General features: G+C 37.0%; 1 protein-coding gene across 4 annotated transcripts in view; it reads left to right on the forward strand.

The window, feature by feature from the left end:
* Nucleotides 1-23,435, forward strand: part of TTC7B (tetratricopeptide repeat domain 7B) — a 140,500-nt gene that overhangs the window by 110,133 nt on the left and 6,932 nt on the right. For all 4 annotated transcript variants that reach the window (XM_075029985.1, XM_075029987.1, XM_075029986.1 and 1 more), the window contains one exon: nucleotides 173-375. In XM_075029985.1, the coding sequence (XP_074886086.1) occupies nucleotides 173-375 (203 nt within the window). The remainder of the gene's footprint in view (nucleotides 1-172; nucleotides 376-23,435) is intronic.

Consider the following 23,435-nt stretch of genomic DNA (forward strand, 5'->3'; position numbering starts at 1 on the left):
AAGAAGAATTAATTTAAAATAATTTCATAATAATTTCTCTTAAGCTGCAAAATTTTCAGGAAAATAGCCTTTGCTTGGAATGAAACTATTTACAATACAGCACATGTAACAACATCTAGTCATGGTATGATGAAGCACAAATCATTCATTGGTCCTCACATTCCATCCACAGCTGAAGTCTACATAGGAATTGGGAAGCCTGCTGAGGCCACAGCATGTACCCAGGAAGCAGCTAATCTCTTTCCCATGTCACACTATGTTCTCTACATGAGAGGTCAGGTGGCTGAACTTCGTGGAAATATCGATGAAGCCAAACGCTGGTATGAAGAGGCCTTGTCTATTAGTCCTACCCATGTGAAAAGCATGCAGAGGCTGGTAAGTCTTGAGTCCACATTCTTAAATACTTTTGTCTCAACTTATGATATTGTATTGTGAAATCTTAATTTGGTGTGGGTAACCCATAGCTTATGAGTTTTGGATCTATATCCTTACGAGCAAGACAGCTTTGGAAACAGTCTTTTCTGTCTTTTTATTCTCTCTTCTGTGTGTGCTGGGACATAAAAAGGATCTGCAAGCAATAAGACTATTTCAGTCCTAACAGACTGCAGAAAAAGAAGTCATTTGCATCTGCCTAATATTCAGTGCTGCTGGGAAATAAAGGTGGCTCATAGTAAGAGAAGAGTTGGATACTGTAGTCAAGAGGAAAGACCAGTCATTCTGCTAATTCCAAACTAAAAGTTCAATCCTACATGTTGATTGATTACCTTCATGCTATGTCATTTCTTGGATTTTTGAAAGGTAGAGTCAGTCTTGCCCTCAAAGCAATGTGTAGCTTTAAGTACAAAGGTGCCTTCCCCAGTATAAATGCATAAGTTTGTTTATATACGTACATGTATATATTCTGTGCTTACTATGTTAGGAAAATTACTTTTTTTAATCCACTTTTCTTCCAGATAGAGCAGAGTGGAATAGCTGGAATCAGCTTCTTAACCAATCTTTTTGTTCAGAAGTAGAAGCTGGTTTCTGCCTAGGTGCTTATGAATTATTCAGACAAATTTCTTGTGCATCCCTGAGGGGAACATATGAGACAAAAGATCAGATAGGAAGGCAGTACAGGGAAAGTTTTTTGTTTCACCTTTTCAGCATTTCAAGATATTTGAGCCTACTGACAAATGCCAAAAGGTTCCTTTTTCTGAAGAAGCAGGCAGTCAACCTAAAGCAGTACAGCTCAGTGCAAATGAAAGCTTGTGTTTTTCTGGGTATCTTTCTGCCCCTCCTCTGAATCCACCTTTGAATAAGTAGTCTGTAAACACACAATGCTCTTCAGAATGACTGAGAAATTAGCTGCCTTAAGAGGCATGTGAGATGAAAAATACTGTGCTTCCAATCTGGGTTCCTTTTTTATGAGCTTTTCAGTTTGAATGCAAGCTAGAGGATATCTATTCATTTCATTCGATTGGCCAGTCCTTTTTAAGCATTCTTAAAATTGTGAAAGCTTTCTCTATTACTCTAGACCTTTTCTGTACTAAGATGTTGTTTTGAATAGATGCTGAGAGATCTGTGCTGCTTAAATACAAATATTAAAGATGTATGCTGTAAAAATACTTGTCTGTGTGATTGCATGTGGGGAAAAGGTACAGGAATCTGTATCCTTCTTGATCTTTTGACTATTGCAAAAAGTATTTTGAGGAAGTTTGCAGTGTTTACTCTTGCCTGTGTGTATAGATGAGTATCTGTACATCTCAACACTTTGTTTTTGTATATTTACCTATTTATTATGAAGAGATATGATCTCAGTGGCAGGGGAGCTATAGCAACAGCACTGTGGAGGTACCAGCCACAATATTACCTTGTAATATTTGTATTCACAATGCTAAGCTGACAATCAGTTTATGAACCAAAGTTCGTGGAAAAAATACCTTATTTTCTGTGATTAATTTGATATTTTAAAACTATTTGATACAGGTTTCTAGCAATGCTTAGAAAGCAATTATAAAATGCTGATTCAACATAACAGTTACCTTTAGAGCTTAGATTTATTTCATAAGCTTTGGTGGATTTCTTTTTTTGGGCAAATACCAAGTATAGATCACAATAACTTTATGTATAAAATGCAACAAAAAGGAAATAAGATTTAAGGATGGCACAAGTTCTAGTGTGTAGCATACATATCCAGCCCTGCCTCTCCAAGTAAAATTACTTGAAATAGTTGAACCTGAAATCAGTTTTGAAGGTTTTTTTCTTTTAATTAAGATTTTAGAGTGAGTGACATCTGACACTCGGTAAAATTTCCTGATGCTAGTGGTTTAGAAATCTGGGTCTTTGATTTGAGATATTATTTGTAGTTGTTCAGAGAAGAACAAAAACTAAATAAAATGTTTGTTTATATTTGTATGAACAAGAATGGCGTATTGGGAATAGGCAAGATTTCTCCTTTTATAGTCCATCCTTTTAATGATTATACATCACTCTGGTAGGAAGGATGAAAAATTAGACTTTGAAGCTTTACTATTTTTCAGTACAACTTTTTGGCCATAACTCTCTTCAAGTACTTATTCCTGAATACAATCTACTGTTTCTACACAGAAGCAACCTGATTAACCTAAATTACTGAAGAAATGTGTGAAGAAAGACTAGAAAGTTTAGTCTTGTGGCTTGAGAACTGATGTGCTTCCTCTTGTGAGTTTCTGCATAAAAATTCTTGGAGTTGTCTCAAGTGCAGACTCCATGTTCTGTTAATGTGACCATGAAGACATGCTCTTTGCAGAAGTCTAATGTATTATCTGAATGCAGTTACCTTTTATTGGCTGGTATGATCTGTTAAAAGACTGTATTTGTCTAAAATTACAATTTTCTAAAGAAACAAGTTATTCATTATGCTGTTGTCTTTAAGATCTTCACTGATTTACTCCTGTTTTAAAGATTTTCTAAAATGAAAAACAGGAGGACTTGGCAATGGTGTGAAAATTGGAGCAGTTAAGAGTGATGGAAGAGATCTGTTCACCAACAGAATGATGATAAATGAGAGGATTTGTAAGCTGTATTTGCTTTAGTAATGAAATGCCTAAGACAACGTGACACCGAAGGGTGGGGGCTTGATCCACGAATAAAGGACAATTTGTTTAGCCGTGTTCTGTATTCTACTTAACTTAAACTTCTTGGGAAATGGAGCTGATTGGGTTGCACTGCTACATTACCCAAGATGTGAGCTACTCTGCCAGACGCCCGGCTGCAGGGGGCAGTGTGTTTGTGCTCATGCTCACTGCTATTTCAGTCCCTTCGGAAAGGTTGCGGGGGTTATTAATTAAATCAGCTGAACAACAAAACTAGTTCTTTCAAAGAGAAATGCTGTTAAAATTCTCTTTAGTTGTTTGTGCAATTAAATTATTCCTCATACAGTTAATGTTTAAATCCATACATTCATTCACTGTATTCTGTTAAGCAGTTCTCATTTTAAGATCTGCCTTGTTCTCAGGTGCTATTTTTTACTGTTTGTCGCTAACTGAAATTTTCTCTGAGCCAGGGGTTATACCAGCTTGCTATTTGGCTAGCTCTGACTGCTCGAAAGATGTCAAGAGTGAGGCAGTAACATGTCAGTATCAATTAAGTGTACTTCACAGAGTGCAGCAGCATTGCTTTTGAACAAATGCAGTGTCCTTTCTTGTTTTTAAGGGTTATATAGTGCACTCGGGGAAAACAGCACAAAGTTGTGTTCTAAAGGTTTGAAATACTTCAGTTTGTGTTCTGTATTTCAAATCACTTTTTAGCACACCCAATTAAATTTAAAATTTTCTTTAATTACTAAATTGAAAAATGATGATTTGCACTTCAATTGAATGTCGTATATACTTGGTTGTCACCTGCCTGATTTTGGCCAGAATGGATTTATTTGAACAGCTTTCTCCATTCTCCCTACCCTTTATCATCATCTCCAGATTTCTGCATTACTGCTGCCTTCCTGCTTTTGTCATTGTTTTCCTACCCTGTGAAAAAAGAATAAACAGTCTTTTATCTCTTGCAGTCAGAGTGCTGTTGTGGAAAGTAGCCCTTACTGCTGACGTCTGAAAAGTCCAGAAATGGGCCATCATTCAGTAACGCCTGAAATGGCAATGAATATTTTGACCCATTGTCCAGGAAACAGTCTGTGTATTCTCTCTCAGGCTGAAAATTTCCTAGCTAAATGTAGCTTTGACATGAAATAGTTTTTCCAGCATCTGTATATCGTTATAATTGTAGAAGACTCTAGTATTTTTTGAATATTAAGTAATTCATCATAGTACTTGCCAGTTAATGCTATTAGTAGCTTAGCTTCTAAGAGTAGAAGACTAAAACAGAAAGGGAGAAATTACTTATCCAAAATTACTCATGTAGAAATTAGTTCTCAAATAACATTATCTTAAAGAATTACATTCCCCACTCCACCCTGTTAGATATCTGTTAAAGTTTACTATAATTACGCAGAACTAAGTCAGATCTCTTAAGGCTTAGATTAACTATGTGCACTTTACCTCTCAGTTATAAATATATTGTTATTTATTTCTAACTACATTGACTTCTTACATTTTTTTTCAACCCAACTTTGCCAGAAAGAAGCCTCGCAGTATGTATGGGTCTTGTATGCTTATGAGCCTGTCAAGGATGTTGAGCTGACTGAAAGAAAGGAAAAGCAGAGAAGACTTCAGAACATGAGTTCAGACCCTGTTTGAAGGGGTCAAGGGAGTTAGAGAAAGACTAACACAGTCACCTAAACTAACTTTTTCCCTTCAGTGAGGCAGCATTCTCTGCAATGCACAGGAAGTATCCATTCTTCCTTTCATAACAAGGACCTCATCTGGGCAACATCCACTAACTCATTTGATTTTCATTGTCAGGCCGCTACACTATAAAAATTGTTGGTTTAGGCCACATAGGCTTGTCCTAAGCACGTTATGCTGGTTCTTGTGGGTGGTTTGTGTTGTAACTGATTACTGTAGAGCTAAATGCTAATGCTAACATTTGACTTGCTTTCAAAGTGCATCCTTATGCACACGGTGGTTGAAGAAGAATGGAAAAATAGGGTAATAGGTTTTGTTAGATTTGTTAGTAAAATATTGTGGGTTTGCCCTTCAGAAACTTCAAGGCTCTTTCATAGAAAGTAGAGAAAGCAAAGCATATGTTCAGTCAAAAACTCACTGCTCCTTACAGAAGGCATTTTGCTGTGATTTGACCACTGTCACATCTAAATATTTCAAGTAGTTGCATTCTGCACTCTGAGCAAACAATGGCATTTCTACTTGCATTTTAACCTGAAACACGCCCATTGAGTTCAAGTGACTCAAGGACCATTTCAATACACTTTAAATTCTTCACCTGCCATGTGGCACTCACAGGCTATATTCTTTTCTGCCTTGAAAATATTATTTCCCATTTTAGCCTTATTACCAAAAACCATCCGTGCTTAGTGCAATAAAAAGTACATAGCACCAACTTGCATAGTCATTAGCTTTTGAAATATAACAAAGTGCGAATCAAGGTGAATAAGTTTGGGTTTTCCCTTTTTTTTTTCCGAAGTTATTTCCTTTTATTTTTAGTGTTACTGAGCTCAAGTGCAGCAGTTAACCATTTCATATTGATTCATATCTTAAAGATTACCATTGGAGGGAGGTCAGTAGAATTTAACTCCCACATGCTTTATGAGTTTCACAGTACTCTTTTAAAGCAGATTTATTTTTGTTCGATATTTGACAACAGTAATTGCTACAAATTTGAGTTTAAACTAGAATTTAGTTGCTCTTTTGGAAATAGAAAGTGACTATGGGAATTTACTGCACTAATTTTGTTTATAACTTGAAGCAGTGAGCTTGTATTTACTCAGGCAAGACTGTCTGTGCTGATCCACTGAGAACTGTTGTTCGAAAGTGGTATTCTAGGGTTGATGAAACATAGGTCCTGCTTTGTGAAAGACTTTCTTTCCACATTACCCTGTATTTACTCTAAATGGCTTAAAGCAACTATAGCAGGAGCAGATCTTTCAATAAGAAAATACCTCCACTCTTGGATGCTTTACACCAGCTGAGAGTGAGCTCTGTAAGGACTCTTCAACAGGTTTCAACTTGTCTGTGCTGTCCTCAGCTGACAGCCAATACAAGAGGAATACTGCAACTGGGCTTAAATTAGTTGTTTGGTTTAGACAATCTGTGAATATCTGAAGATGAAAAGATAATCTGATTTTGTGCAGCATGCACTGTCATTGCACTGGACAGAACTGGGTAAAATGAAGAATCTAAGCCATTGGGGTGTAATATTGGGAATCTAGCTATGCTTAAGGCAGCTTTCTGTAACTTTTTCTTAAGTGATTTTTAGATCTATTATTTTAATTAACTAATTTTTTTAATTAACTTTCCTGAGATTGCTATTTGAAAGAGAGTTTGACTCTGAATTGAAAAGTGTGGGTTTTGTTCGTTTGGGTTTTTTTTCTTTTCCTTTTTTTTTTATGTTGGGATTTTTGCCTGGTATGCTCAGCTTTAACTTTCTGTTTTCGTCTGTTTTCATGTTATCTGTGTGATAGATTTTTCTACAGTTTATCAATTTAGGCTCAGCTTGCCAGAAACCATTTTACCAGTTCTATTTGTTCCCATTTTAAAAAATGGAAAATTAATTAGTGGTAGATGCTGGCAGAAGGAAGGGATGCTTTGGCTAGAGTTACTCCTCTTTATTTGGCAGGTCACGAATCATTCCAGTGTTTTTATTGTATTGTGTGGAACTGATAAAATTCCACCCATCAGATAATTCATCACAATTTGCTGTTGCAGCAGGTCAGTCTACAGTGTGCAGTATTACTCCAAAGTTTCTTCTCGTTGCTTGGAAGATTTTAAGAATCTTTGTTTTCCATTTTCAGAATACGGGTAGTGTTCATCTCAAGCTTCAATTCATGTTTTATAGCATAAAGTGTTTGAACTGGATTCTATTATCAAAACTGAGCTATTATCAATTCGTTTCACATACAGCAAGTGCAGATTAAATATCACAATTTGGTAGATAGCAAGTATCATTTCAAGTTCCAGGAATAAAATCCAAAGATCAGAATGGCCCTGTCTGGATCAGGGCTTTGGTTTTCCTAGACATCATAACAAAGCATCTGAGGAGGGATTCCCTGCCCTACACTGTCCGTTTCAGGTAATTAGTTGACAGGCAAAGAGCTGGGGAACAACAGTACAATTACATACTGTTTGCATAATGGTAATACTATTTCAGATACACATATAAGATACATCAACTTGCCCAGAGAATTTGTGGAGTCTCACATCCTTGGAGATATTAAAAAAACCTGACAGGATACAGCCCTTGGCAACCCACCCTAGATGACTCTACACTAAACTTCAAGTTTGGATCTAGACAATCCCCAGAGGTCCCTTCCTACCTCAGCCATCCTGTGATTCTAGGAATGCAAGCAAGACAAGCTTTGTAGATAGAGGTAACGATTCTGTTAGACAACATGATAGGAACACTTGTTTGTGGACAAAATCTTGTTACAGTCTTCCTATTATGCAAGAATTTCCTTATTTTTACCAGTGATAAAAACCTAGAAAGCACAGATTTTGTTCTTTCTTCCCTCATTTCCATGGTACATTACCCATAGCAACGATGGAAGGGAGATGCAAAAGCTTAATATCTTTCTCAACTGTATTCACTCATCTTGGATACATGCATGTATAATATATATGTATACATATATTCTCTGCTGCAAACCTGCCTTAATATCTTGGATACATCTTATTGTCTTTGCACTGTAAACGTGAGGTGCTGCCAAATCATGTGTCATCCAACCTAGTTATTATCAACTGGTCATTGTCTTGCAGGCATTGCAGTACCCCGCAGTTCCATAAAATGGCCCATTCTGTGATAGCTAGTTAATAATGATGCATTTTTGATTGTTGCTAGTCTGATATTTTTATATGCTTGATTTGGCTGGGGTTTTTAAAACTTAAGCTTTTTAATGTTTTGTTTTGTTTTGTTTTTTTAAAGCATGCAGATACAATGCAACTGCAAGAATGGCCACTTGATTCCAAAATATTTCCAGTCGTGCTCCTTATGCAGCCTGCTTATGCAATGTAGTTGGGGTACATCCATCCAAAAGTGTCAGTGACAAAACAATGCAACTGAAAAGCCTCAGTTGGGATCTTCACAAATCAAGCTTTTGGGTTTCTGTCTCTCTTGACGGTTTTCTCATGGGAGGTTCAAGTATACCTTAATGATCTGCATTGAGTCTTCTATAGACAAAGATGTGTCTAATACTATTTAGAGAACACAAAATATTTATGACTCTCTACAGTTTTTTACATGGAAATTATCTCCTTGTTTCATAGTACTAAATAGAGATGATGAACAGACCAGCAAGCTAGTAAAAGCATCTGATCACAGCATAATGAAAAATTAGTTTTTCAGGCTTTTTTTGTAGGTGTTAGAAAGGGTGATTCCTATTAAAGTCTTTCCAGAGTCCTTCCATCTCCTTATGCATTTTAACCTCTGAAGGGCTGACTACGTTAAGTGTTGTCACTTGGTTTTTGTTGATATCCAGAGTACTCTTTGCCTTTTCCTCCTTGCCTTTTGCTGGGTAACTGGCCACCTAAAAAAGGATGGAGGGCAAAAAACGTACAGATTTTTACTAGTGGAAAAATACTAACAAGCAAGACTAATGTAAGAGAATGAAAATGTCAGTAGTCTTAGTCCCAGTAATTCAGGGTATGGCCAGGAGGCCTTGTGTCAGTGCTAATAGTTGCTCTTGATATTTAAGTTGTTCTTGTTTTGAAAAAGAATAAAATGGAAACAAGAGAAGGCCCGGAAGAAATTGAAAATGTCTGCTATTCCCTACTATCCTCTGTAGTGTCTTACATCCCTTTTCATGGATACTTGCTGGTGCTTTTTTGCATGGATCTCAGAAATACAATTTTTATTTTGCTCTGTGTAATTGCCTTTCAATATGAGAATTGCTTTGCAAAACACTTTTTAAATTAGGTCATTCTGCTGAAGTATGCACTGGGCTAATTATGATTATTTTGCTTCCCTGGGCATTTTTGTGCTCATTGAATGTGTTAAAGTATTACTTTATAGCTGGAGCTGAGAACTTACAAAGCAATCAAAGCTATGTGGCACCTGGTATGCATGACTGTCTCTCCTGTAGTCTCTAAGGGCTTTTGCTTGTAGGCAGCATCTGGCATCTAATAGTTTATAATTGAATTTCATATAATTAATAAAGAAATGTTTTTAAGGATTTATTTTGGAGTAAATATAAAGAATGTGAAAAAGGCTGGAGAGAGCAGCCATCCTCAACCTTAAACAAATGAAAGGGGGTTTATTTTCCTTTTCCTGAGAAAGGTTCTGTTGTAGAATTCTGTAGGTGAGAACTCATTAACTACAGGAAAATATCTGAGAAATGAAGTCATCTACATGTGTTGTCTTTTTTTTTTTTCTTGTGCTGCATAACTTTGCATGCTGGTGAAATATAACTAAATACTACCATCAACAGCAATCTGCATGGGACAAACCATTCTATATGGTTTAGTTGTGGTTGTTAGTAAATAAGTGTGAGAAACTTGCAGCACTGTAGCCAAGCGTCTGAGACCTAGCTCTTTAGCAGTCTCTATTATAATAACATATTATAAAATTGCGCAGGGGTTATCAGTGCATGTATTTTGCTATAAATGTCTTGCAGTTCTAAGGTGCATTTCTGGTGTGCTAATGAAATTACTTTTTGCTTTTTGCTTTGCTTCTGTCAGGGGGGGCTTGACTTGCTCTGGCATAAGCCATTTCCTGAGACAACAGACTGCTCTTGAGAGGACCAGAAGTTACCTAATCAATTATGATCCCTTTTTTTCTGACTAGGAACTATAAACAACTTGTTCCTAAAAATTGTGCTTCATCTTATCCTCATCAAGCAGAAAGTGGCCTACCTTAATGCAAAACTGGAGATCTGGAAGCAACTGTCCCTCAGGAAATTATTTTAATGCATGCTTTTGCCAGGGTTATGTCAAACAGCTGCATTCCTCAGATAAGTTGTCTACTCTGGTACAGAGATTTTTCTGCAAATCCCCAGTCTGGGACAGTCTTTTTATGTCTCTTTATCTCTCCAACTCATCTCACTTTAAATTTTATTTGAAGACCTCTTTTCCATTTACTGAAGGTTTACTTCCTTGCTAGCCAGTACTCTACTTAGCAGTCCTTCCCCTGCTCATGAATCTACAGTTTAAAGATGAGTTGAACCTTGCACTTTGGAAGGATTCAACCAACTTACTATGTTTGAAGAGCATAATATAATTTCTCCAAGATTAGTTTTATTTAAACATACTGTGTTTTCTGGTAGCTAACTGGTTTTAGATGGAGTTAAAGAATTGGCCTTTAAGGTTAGTGCCAGGCTATTTTTTATGTCAGGATATTTTTTTTTAATCTAGATGATCAAACTAACAGAGAAAGCAATTATTTCAGTGAGCTTTAACTCATGGGAAAACCTGAAATGTGTTTTGTCCAACTCTGAAAATTGTATTCCTTTCTAGGGCTTGATGGTTATTTTTCCATTATTCTTCATATTGGCGTATATTTTTTCAACTAGTAGCAACAAATGGTATGAAGAAAGTTATGTGCAGCTACTACTCTTCAGAAAGCTGCCATGTCTTGCTTTCTCAGTAGGGGAGAGGAGACATGCTCTTTGGCCACCTTACATACTGCATCTCACTAAAAAAGGCCAGTGTTTTCTCTGAATAAAGCTGACTGCTGTCTTCTGTAACTAGAGTTAGGGAAAAGGAGATGAGAATGGTCTTTCAAGTAAACCCGTTGTGGCCAAAGCTGTGGACTACAAGAGCTCTTTACTGAAAGCCTTTGGCTGATCTGCTTCTGTACTATAACTTCATTGCAATCAAATTTCATCAGCACTCTTGATACCTATGTGCTAAGACAATAAATTAAACTAAAATGTGGCCCGAGACCAAACCATGAAAACTACTCACCATAATCCATCACTATTGCATGGATGGACTGGTGGAAACTTGTTCTTAACTCATTTTTATATTCTTATGCTGCTCTATGCCATCTCTAGTTTGATTTGTTTTCCTACATCCAGCTATATCGAAACTTTACTGAAACCCAGACAAAGTAGTTCTACAACTCTCCCCCACCAAATTAACATATCTAATGAAATACTGTACAGGCTAGCTTAGTGTCTCACTGACGTGGTTTAACCCCAGCCAGCAACTAAGCACCACGCAGCCGCTCACTCACTGCCCCCACTCCCCCAGTGGCATGGGGGAGAGAATTGGAAACAAGTAAAACTTGTGCATTGAGATGAGAACAGTTTGTTAGTAGAAATAAAAAATATTATAATAATAATAATTGTAATGAAAAGGAAGATAACAGAGAGTGAAATATAACCCAAGACAGACAAGTGATTCACAGTGCAATTGTTCACCACCCACTGACCGATGCTTAGTTAGTCCCTGAGCAGTGATCCACCCCACCCCAGCCAACTGCCCCCCGATTTATATGCTAGATGTGACGTCACATGGTATGGAATAGCCCCTTGGCCACTTTGGGTCATCTGTCCTGGCTGTGTCCCCTCCCAACTTCTTGTGCCCCTCCAGCCTTCTCACTGGCTGGGCATGAGAAGCTGAAAAATCCTTGACTTAGTCTAAATATTACTTAGCAACAACTGAAAACATCCGTGTGATATCAACATTCTTCTCATACTGAACACAAAACATAACACTATACCAGCTACTAGGAAGACAGTTAACTCTATCCCAGCTGAAACCAGGACATTGACCAGTGATAAACACATACTATGTTTTATTCCACTTTTCCCTATTACCATACTGCTAACCATTCCGTTCTTCAACATTTGTTCTAAGGCCTTGCATGTAATTTAAGAAAACTGAAATAATGATTTTCTTTCTGTAATACAAACAATATACTACTTTTTGGTAGTAAAAATGCTTCCACTATTAACTTGCTAGCTAGTCTTTGATTTCTTTTATTTTTCTTTTCTGTCTTTTTCTAGGATGGAGATAATCCAGTTCTCGCAACTTGATTATCTGCATCGCTCTGGTTTTGGTTTTACATTGGCTTGGAAAAGAAAATTCCTTTACTTTTGCTTTGAAAGTCTGGATGCCTTTTTAATCTGATTTTCTGCTGAGCATAAAGGATCTTTTCATGCTGTTGCTATGATGTGATGTAATATTAACATCAACACTGAAGTTACGAGCCAGTGTCTTGGTAAACTGGTGTTGATGTTGTACATTTGGCGTTGTGAAACAATGGTCTGAGTTTCAATTTGTGTTGACTTAATTGGGTAGTGTTTGAAAAGTCTGGTCAATACTGCAGGCTCACTGAAGCCGTAATATGCTGACCATGTTTAACCTGGGTACACCCATACCAGAGGCTATGTTGTACAGTTTATTTACTTGAGTCATTTATCTATGTGTAAAAGCACAAGGATCAATGTTTTCTAAAACTAGACTTTTTTCCAGTACTCTGCCATCTGCAAGTAAACATGCCTACCATGTGTTTAATCCAAGTTCACTCTACATGAAACAGTGAATGCAGATTTAGAGTTGTTAGTGCTTTTAATGCCACTTCTATCATGGTAAGCTACTTGGCTAAACTGATATGAGTGGAAAAATACATCATGAGTGAGACTTAGTAATGCTAAACTGGAAAACAGAAAGCTGTTTTGGGCTTTCGTCACTTTTTCAATGAGCAGGGCAGTGTTGATCTGCACCTTTTTAATTCTGATATTAATATGCATGGACTTTATAGAGAGAAAAAAAGGTAGGAGCTTTTTAGTTTCAACAGTTAATCACATATGTACGAATCTAGTCGGTACATTTTGTTAAAACACTGACTTTGCAAACAGCTCTTGGCATTTGAAAAAAATACCATTAGTTATAGTCTTTTTTTTACCTCCACACTATGAATTTTTACACTGTTGAACCAATAGCTGATTTAAATCTTGAATTCCATATTTGATATTTGGTCTTATAGCTGCATTTTTAGTTTTAGCTCTTTATATTTATAAGCATGAATATTTAGGCATCTGAGCAAGTTTAGAGGAATAAAAAGTAACTGGCTAAGTTAAGCAGCTGCAGATAGTATGGCAACCAAGACACTTGGTATGGCAGATAGTAAGACAGTGACTGAATTATCTTTTACTCTTTTTCTAAATCAAAAGTCTACATATTTATAAAAGCTATAGTATTTGTTTTCATAACAACTTTGAGTGGTCAACATGTTAAGTTTCAAATACATTGTGCCCTGAAGTATGTATTATTTATTCCCAGTCAAGACATGGAGAAACTGAGGCATAGATGCTGTGACTTACCTATCTTTAAAGGCAATACAAGCCTCCTGATTTCTCATTCTGAGCATCACATTCATGGTACTCGCATTTAATTCCTGTGCTTATTCTTTCCAGTGCCTTTGCACTCTGAAGAAAATAATTTGCCCCACAGGGATCTCCAATGCATCAGTCAATCTTGTTAGGGCAGCAGCATCAATATTCCCACCACCTGCTGAAGGGAACCTGCAGGGTGTCTTGTGGGTTTTGACTTGCAAATGATTGGCACACTTTGGGAGGATTTTCCCGTATGATATTTAAATTCAGTATTGTCACTGATGGACCTCCTATTAAAATGTAGATGATTAAAACAGCTCTATCTTTTATCAGTGAAAATTATCTTTTTGGTAGTTATTGCCTTTGCATGCAGTTTAAATGACGGTGTATGTGGCAGCTCCTTGATAGCCATTTCAGCTCAGCCAAGTAAAATGAGGCCCTTGTCTCAAATTCACTGCAGAACTTTCAGTAATTTTAAATAATATATTAGTTCGTTTACTTACATCTCTCTTTCCTCCAACTGTCTTCCTTTCTGGAAGATTTTGTCAATGTTGTCTTGGATTTGCTCAATGAATGTAGTATTTCCCAAGTCATTCCAGCTGAGATGGTTGGTGAAGGAGATGGCTGTTTGGATAGCAGACTGTTTTGGAAGTTATCTGTGGCATCAGTACTTTGTTTCTGTGATTCCTTTTTTGATCTGGTTTTGAGAGCTCAGTTAAACTTAGCACTGTTTTACAGTAATGTACTTTTATAGGTAATAAAGGTAAACTACTTCCATAGATCTTTGTTTCTTATCTTGTGTTATTACTCGGTAGAAAGTTCAAAATTCAAGAAAAGCTAACTTCAAACCAGCACTAAATATGAAGTCTGTGGTTATAGAGATCTGAAGGAAAAAGGATTGCTGCTTTCATTATAATGGGTCATTAGTTTTTCTCAGATGTTCTGTTCAGGTCTATGCTTTGTTGTATCCTCCTGTCCTACAAATCAGACAAAACAAAAAAGAAGTATGTCTTGGTTTCTGTCCTTGGGGGAAGTAGGAGGATATTATAGCCACCAACATGAACTGGTAAGCACATATATAACTCCTGCATATTTACTCATGTGTAGCATCAGTCACATTTGGAGAACTAATGTCATAAATTTCATTTTGCCGTTACATTGTTTGTGTGCTCATGTAATTACCATTATATGCAATAAACATAGTTTTGAGTAAGACTTCTCAGGCCAGCTTTTTCCTGAAGAGGAGTAATATCCTCTGGGGAAGGAGATCAGTTTGACAAGACATGGCAAACCATGACTCTGTGCTCCTACTCTGTGATTAGTGGGAGGTATACAACAGAGGGCAGTTTAGTACCTTGAAGTTTGTCAGAATGGTTGTAAATATTTATTATTGTTCAGATGTTAAGGTTGAATGTAGTTTTGTACTAAGATGCACTTATGAGAGTCTGGGGAAACTAAAAAAGCTCTGTACATAACAATGCATTACAGCTTCTTTCTGCGAATCTCTGACCTGAAACATGAAACTACACATGTAGTTTATACACGTGTGGCTTTTTTTCACAAATCTGAGAAATCCTGCATTATAACAGATGTTGTTGTAGGGCTTCAAGGAAGCTGGCTTTCAAGAAATAGCCCTTACATTGAATTTAAAGTTGCTTTTAGAAACAATTTTTCTTTCTTAAGAACCAGCATAGAGCTGAAGGGAAAAGAAGTATTAACAAAACATGGAGATGTTAAAATGGAGTGCTCATACTCAAGAGCCACATATCTTCACATAGAGCATTTGACCTGGAAGAAATCTTCAGTCTCTAAGTACTGCTCAGATGAACGAAGCAAAGCAATTCATTAGCAAAGCACTCACTTGGCAGAAATATGAAAACACGAACGTTGTTCACACCCTTAAAAGCTAAGCACTGCGAAGAAAGACACTACCCAAAACACTTGAGCAATATAGCATGGTTTAGTAGGTCCATTAGGATGCATACATTTGATTCCTTCAGGTTTTTTTCTAAATACTTTGAAAAATTCCGAAGGTTTTAATGCTTCCCTCTTATCCCAGGAACTAAACTTCATAAGTGAAGTTATGAATGTTTCTTTTATGGATGTAACTGAAGTTAACTTTTGAATTAAATTTTTTTCTGGGTTGTAATTCATTGATTAGTCTTTTTAATCAGTGATGCTGGTGAAATGATTTGTTGCAGCTCAGTGTGTTCAATCTCCCTCAGCCACTACCAACACATGGTTTATATCACACACATTGAACTTGCTGTTTAAGACTCATATCCTTAGGAAATCAGGCTTACTAAATCATTATTGTTTGTGTGTGTGTTTGTCAGCTTTGCCTTCATAACTTTTAAATTCTCTAGCCAGTTTCATCTGGACAGAAGAGGGAATGATGTCAAAAAAAAAAAAATTAGGCTTGTGCAAGTATTACAAAAATAGAGGCAGGAGGAAAGACTACTGAGGCTGTTCCATGATTTCAAATTTTTATTAGATATCAGCAAGTACACATGAGAGTGAGTGTTTGTAAATTCTCTGCTGCAGGGATATAAGACACAGTCATTAGAAAACCTAACTAAGCTTTACTACGGTCAGTGCTCATGGAGATAGCTGTTAAAAGTTAACTTTTTAAAATTATTCCAGAACATAACATAATGTATTCTGTTACATTAGGTTAGTTAGCTATCTGACTTGATAGCATAACATATTTAGACAAAATAGATAATTGTGAATGTTATAAAGACCTTATCAATAAACAGCTATGGAAATAAAAATAATAAAAAAAATCATGCAGATTCAAAATTTCTTCTGTACAATACACAGTGTGAAAATGGTTTCAGACCTCTAAATCTACACAGCGAAAGGTTGTGTTAGGTAGCACTTTGGAAAAATACTTGCCTTCTATCAGAGGTGATCTGACCTAGTAAAAGAGAGGACTGCTTTTGCCTTTAAGTAATTTAAAATAAAGACATAGTTTTAAAAGTATATTCTCCCATTTAAAAAAAAAAACAACCAAAACTTTATTTTCTAAATGGGGGCAAGTAATAAATTAAGGCAGATGTTGTCAGGTAGTTACAAATATTCAAAAGACAAGCAAGCAAACCTCTATCAGCTGCAGAGCCATTTCAATTTCCATTTTTTTCATGGTCCTTGTTACAGTTTGTCCTGACAGCTGACAATAGCTTCTCTTGGATTCTGTCTGGTTTTTAAATTATGACCATTTGAAAAAGTGATAGCCACAATGGCATTGGAACAGATGGTATTATGAGGGTCACAGACCCAAAGACTTACCAGAGGGCTATGAAATGCTATGACATAAATGCAGTCTGTGATGATGCTTTGTCATGTTAATTGAATGCGTATCCAGAAGTTGGTAGGTTACAGTTGCCAGAAATAACTGTTCCTGATACAAAGTCTAAAACAGTATGAAATGTTGTCAGATCTATTAAAGTAATTGATGCGTCAAACTTAATTTCCTTTAAAATTGTGATATGATAGTGTGAGCAGCTGGTGATCTCTGTTGAAAATAAATGGTGTAGCTTTAGCCTGGGCATCCAAAGTCATCCCATTTGCTGCAGAATCAAACCCTGAGCTTCCTGAGATTGGAGGAAGTCTTTCTGCTATGTGCATTACATTAGATATAATGTAACATTTATATCTGGGTATTTTTGCTGGAGATAAAATCCATGGATGTTTAACACAATAGCTGGTAGGAAATGTTTGTATCTCACCCCACACTCAACGGCTGCTTTAAGTTCCAGAATTCCCACCTTCCCCACCAAACCCACACTGTTGCTGTAGTTCTTATCCTTCAAAGTGGAAGCTGCCACTCTGCATTTCAGCTCTTCACTCAGCATTAACTTCTCCGTTTGCTTATTCTGATCAAATCCTAGCTTTGTGTGGGAGTGCCTTTTCTGCCATTCTTGTGTTCTTCCTGCCAACTGTGCTCCAGTGAACTAGAAAAGTGACTCAAATGGACAAGATTCTGACACTCTGAGAAGCAGGATTCAGATCTAGTTCAGCTGCCTGTCAGCTGGCAATAGTAAACCAAAGGAAAGGACTGAGGGAGAAACGGCATTTGGAATTAGACTTTCTTTGCAGATTCCAACCTTGTGCACTAATTTATTATACAGTTTGGAAAATGGGTTTCAAGAGTCATAAACCAACCACAGCATGTGATTTAACATGCTGTGTCAATCAGTGCACTGATGGATAACCATTTATAAAAAGTCCATAACTGCATTACACTCGTGTTTTGCCTCAATCTTTAACAGGAATGTGATGTTCGTCAGAAAAAGAAATAATATGACTTTCACAAATACAAAATGCAAGAGCAAGACTGAGTATGGAAATGACTGGGGAAGACAAAGAGCTGGGGTACTAGTTAATCTGAGCTACGTGTCCATTGTTCTACAAGAGCTACACCTTCGCTGTTCATGAGTTGGCCAAGCCCAACATGAGACATCATGTTGTCCGGGTTATCAACGTCATCATCTTGTCAACAGTATAGTCTCACCTTTAATTTTGTAAGCCTACAGATTTCTCCTTCCCTTATGGAAGGTGGTGGTGTTCATGCTCCACTGGTTGCTTTGTGTCCCCAAAATATGGAGACTACCATGGCCAGTAAAACCAGTTAGTTGAGGCTGGCCAACAGGGCAAGCGTACCTCAGTGTAAACTAAAGCATAGGTTTCACTTGGAGTTTTGTCCCAGGCTGGCCCTGTGATTCTCTTGTAATCCCAAGTAAAGTGGCGGGATGACAAAACTGGCCTGTAGCTTCGCATCAGTCTTGTCCTTATACACAGTGAGCACTGAGATGACTGAAAAGGAGCACTGGAAAGTCTATGGAGCATCTCCTGGGAGGAGTAGGAAACTTTAATAATAATATATGCTCCTTGTAAACATGAGAGGAGTATGCATAATCAAAATAAGGGTAGGTGACATTGACACTGGAACAAATGAAAACAAACTGGCTAGGGAAAAATTTGGGAAGATGATTTGAAGATTATTCCTAGCACTTACAGTCTAAATGCTGTGGAACAAGAAATCCTGTGCTAAGGTTGTCTGTAACAACAGGGGAGCAAAATCAGTGACCTAAGAGGGCTCTTCTGATCTGATGTTAAATAAACTGAAAATACCTTATTTTTGGCAAGTTTTAAGTAAAAAAATAACAATGATCCACAAAAAGATAGTTGTGAGAAAACCTGATAGGCTTCATATATGGAGTTGAATTGTAAAAGGTAGGTGATACTTCAGTTATATTTATCTATTTGATTCCAGATCAGTGTTAGCAAAAGCTGCTTTGTTGAGGTACATTAATGTTACTTTTAGCTTTTTAAAAAATTATTTTTAATGGGTTTTTTTTCCAAAATACTGCTGTTCGGATTTCTCTCTTTAATTGTCCAAAGGTTTTTTCCTTGGTTTTCAGTATATTCAACTTCTTCAGGTTTTGTGAAAGGTAAGTTGGCATATAAAGAACTATTTTGTTTTATTTTTCTAAAAGCGCTAAAAGCCCTTTCTAAGCCAATGGTTATGGTTTGGCTCTTCTGATCTCAGCCTGATGGTGCACAGATGGGAGGGTGTATGCCTTCCCTTCACACTGAAAATAGCCTTCCCTTAAAGATGGATCTGTTGGCAGTTGTCCTGTCAGACTGACAGGTTAGCAGTCTACCTACATCTTCTGCCTTTCATTTAAGAATCTGGAGCGGAGAAAGGAGGTGCATTCCCTCTCATACCGGAAGGTTTTTGCAAACTGCCGTGAAGATTGCTTTTCCCATTGTAGTGCGTTGAGCCTGAGGAGCAGATGGCAGTTCACATCTGCTTTGTGGGGAGGAAATGATCTGTTTCCTGGGAATGCTATAAAAAAAAATATATTTATTAATGCTATATTAAAAATAACCTCTTTTTCTTAGAGGTTACTGCAATGCCAGTGTAGTATGTGCTGCTGTGGTGTCATAACACTACAGTAGCCATAGTTCTAACATATGTATGTACATACTTCTATATGCAAAAGTCTTTTTAGCTAAGGGCAAAAGGAATAAAAATGTGAATAATGTGCTTTAATCTTTGAATTTCTGTTTTATTTTAATAATGAAAGGACTGGTCATCTTTTATACTGTAGTTCTGACTCTGAATATTTAACATGGCATTTGTCAGAATATTTGAGAGAAATACACATGCATAAATGCAGAAAAGGTACTTCAGAAGAGTATCATTCACTTCTGATTCCTTTTCTGTAGTCTCGAAAGTTCAGACAAGTGTTAGTTTCTGTAGTATTGAGTTGGGTAGAAGTATGGACTACAAATACTAGCTTTCAATATAGTGACACTCTAGCTAAAGATCTCCAAAGTCCTTGATTTGAACTCTGACACTTGCTAATTTTAAATTTTAACTACAGAACCTAGTACTGTATCTGCAACTCTGATTTTTCTTTGATACACAAGCTATTCTCCTGACTTCAGATTGATTTCTTCATTAGAACATTTGATCAATTTTTCTAATTACTACTTCCAGAAGCCACATACCACCAGTATGTTCATTGTGATTTTATAGAAAAACTGTCATTAATGAAAAACAGCTTCTTAAAAAGCCGTTGCTTGCTATTTCTTATTATTTATTCTTTAATTCTATGAGTGGGTGACTGATGGACAGAAGAACATCAATTTCTTGACATTATGATAATTTTGCAGGGAGCACAAGCTTTCAAAACCAGGAGCCTTCAGATGTACTTTAGGTGGTGGAGTAAGGACACTGAATTCCCAGTATCCTCAGTTCTTGTGAAAAATCCAGCTTTTCCTCAAATGCTTGAATATTGACTCAGTGGGCAGACTTTGAGGCTCCTCATTTCAAGAATCTTAGTCTGAGGTTTTCTGTTTCTCCAGCCTGTTCTGCACTTGTATCATTTTGGGGGGCTTGGGGGGGGGGGGGGGGGGGCGTGGTCTCTTTTGAATATTGAAAGCAGTTTTATGTTAGTCCTAAGTCTTGAATAACAGAGATAGAATTTTCTCTAATTCTGACCCTTTGACTCAAAACTGGGAAAATAATGGCATCAGTAACAAACAGTACCTAGGAGTCTCTGTAGGTAGCACAATGATGCAGTAGTAAACCTAGCCTTGCTTTTGAAACCAGGCAATGTTGAAATACAGCCACAGATCAGACAGATAAAATGCTAGGATTTCAGTAGTGAGTATACTGTAATTAGATCATGCACTTGTATGTATAAAATGTCTACGTAGGGGAAAAGGGGGGAGTGTATGAATGACAGCATACGAGAATAAACAGAATTAAGGAAATTACTATGGGCACTGTTTGTAGCTGTGACCTCCAGCACCAGTTTTCATGGCAGGTGTATGTTGTATGCATGGATGCTATACATCTGGGAAATCCTCTTTTCTCGTTTGTGGGAAAGGTGAGAAGACACTGATGTGGCTTCAGGGCTGGGAGGGAGAGGAGAGAAGATACAGTGCTGCTGAGCTTCCAGATGGAGGGAGGCGATTGAGAAATGAATCACCTACACCTCAGTGTCCCCTCATGGTGTCACAGCTGGGAGGAAATGTAAAATGTTTGCACCAGATGACAAGTACTCCAAATTCAGGACTGGCCACAACCTGAGGACTAAGGTTGTACTTAATTATTCCCTGATGCCAGTGATGATGCAGTACTTGCCAGAGCTGTAGCCATCTGACTTCTGAAGAGAGAATTGTCATGGTTTTACTGTGTTTGTGGATACAGCATATGAAATAAGACCCTCAGTATAATTTTCAGATGGAGATAAAAAGTTAGATAATTTCTGAAGTCACTAGGTGTTTCACTGTATCAGGAAGGTGTTTTATTTGTTTCCAATGTGCTTGCTATAGTCAAATTAGTTCTCGCAATATAGCGTGACAGTCATGCTATGTTTTTATAAGCTGACAGGACATTCACATAAAGTGTAAATCAAAATTACAGCAGACTATTGCCAGATCGTTGTTGTCTTAACAGGAAAGGAGGGTCCCCTAAAGCCTTCTACCAAGATGGAAGCTCATGATCAGCAATTTTAAAAGCCAAACTTCAGGTTTGAACCTTTCTGCATTATCGGCAGCGAAGAGTAACGAACTAAAAGGCAAGCACATCCCTGTTGGAAGGGGTCAGTCATTTTCAAGGGGGTTATAAATACACAGATGCACTAACAACCACGCACGTTCGTTATTTCATGCTGGCAATGTAAAGTTCAGCGAGTAACAAAGCCAAAGTTGTTGTTTTAAAAATCTGTTGCCACGCAGTAGGTTTTCTCCTAGCAACGAGTGTTTTGCAGCAGGGGAAGCAATTGGATACCTTAGGGGGTATGTTAGCCTTGGGGGAAGGGTAAAGAAATAACAAACTGGGGTTGGGAGCTTGCTTCAGCGGGGACACAGAGCACACAGCTCAGTTTCTGGGTGTGCTGGGGATCGAGGAAGGCAAGAGGGGGGACAAGGCAGGGACGGCCACATGGAACAGGCACTGTTTTGGGATAGGCAATGAACAAAAATGTAGGCTGCAGGCGCGGGTTTGTATTTGTTCATCGGTTGCTTTGGTTTGGTTTAGTGAGCGATCAGCTTTAGTATTATTAGCTGATTGTCCTCATTTAAAAAAAAATAAAATCCATACTGAGCTGCTAGGAAGTTTTATTTTGAGCATATTTGAAGAAACACACTTTTTATTCAAAAGAATTGCATTATTAGAGAAAACAAAATAAGTAGTTTTGTATTCTGCATTTTGGAAACAAATTACATATAAATTGCAGATTCTCTTCCAATTCAAAAATATTATGTATTTATTTATTTTATGGAAAATTATCTTTACTTGTAAGTGGTGGTAGTCAATCCAGTTGTTTTTAAACCTTGTAATATCAACACACTTCAAAATCCCTGCATTAAAATACATCTGTGTCTGTCATTGCAGACATAGACTATGTTTATTCATCATTTTTCTGATGGAATGGCTTATTTCAAACTGATGCACCATGTTACAATTTTTTCACACTTGCAGAAAATAGTTACTTACAATGACTAAACATGCAACTGTTCTTGGTATATGCCTTCAAAAGAAGGAGTTAATAAATGATTCCTTGTGCAAAGTCATACTTCCATTTGATGGACATGTTTCAGCACAAATTCATCAGCTAAAAGGAAAATAGGAGAGCATAGTATATAAATAATGTGCTATTTCACTCTACATAAGTGTAAAATATTGATTATAGAATACATTTAAAATGTGTATTTTTATCACGGAGAATGGGGAAATATCAGCTGCAGAATTTTACTTAGTTTTCCAGATATGATGACAAATTCTTCTCATTTTGCCTCACTAACACTTCTTCTGTTTCATTATTATAGCATAACACTGTCAAGTCTCTGGTAAACCTTCAAGTTTGATAGATTTGTTTGAAAATAGCAGCCACCTTAACACATGCAAAATAGGCTGAAAAAGCAGCATGTAACAAGGGGCAGTTTTGTGATGCTAAAATTACAGTGCATATGGATTTGCAATGCATACATTGCATATTAAGTTTTGTAGCTGTTTATGGTCATAATCCTTTATTTTCAAGTTGTTTTGATAAGATGGGCTGTTTCTATCATGTCTTTCTGCATACCACAGTTAGAGTTGATTCTCTCTTAGGCAGGCTGGGACTTGTTTAAAAAAAAAAAATAGTGAACTGGGAAAATTACTGGGGAGTTAGATGTAGTGAGTTCTTTAGGCCTTTTATTGTAACTTTAAAAAAAATCATTATTGTCCATACCTGTATAGCTCTATATCTGATTATACGATTTGCAGCTGCTAGCTTATTGGGCTTCAGCAGGTCATCAGTGAACCAGGCAAGTAGTATTTCCACTGTTCTTCTGTCTTCCTGTTCTCATCATTAAAAGCAAAATCAGTCCATTTTTTATTTTCATATGCTTATAATGTTTTGTTGGAGCTGTTGTTTTTGCAAGGAAAACTTTTAGCTCTGAGGGGTATTTTCTAGCTAAATAAGGTCTGCATCATACAAGTTTAGCAGCTCTTCAGCAAACAAGTCATGTAATACCAGGAAAAAAATTAATATCTTATCTGGTAGAACTCAAA

The sequence above is a fragment of the Buteo buteo genome, chromosome 6 (assembly GCF_964188355.1).
Source record: "Buteo buteo chromosome 6, bButBut1.hap1.1, whole genome shotgun sequence".
Taxonomy (NCBI): domain Eukaryota; kingdom Metazoa; phylum Chordata; class Aves; order Accipitriformes; family Accipitridae; genus Buteo; species Buteo buteo.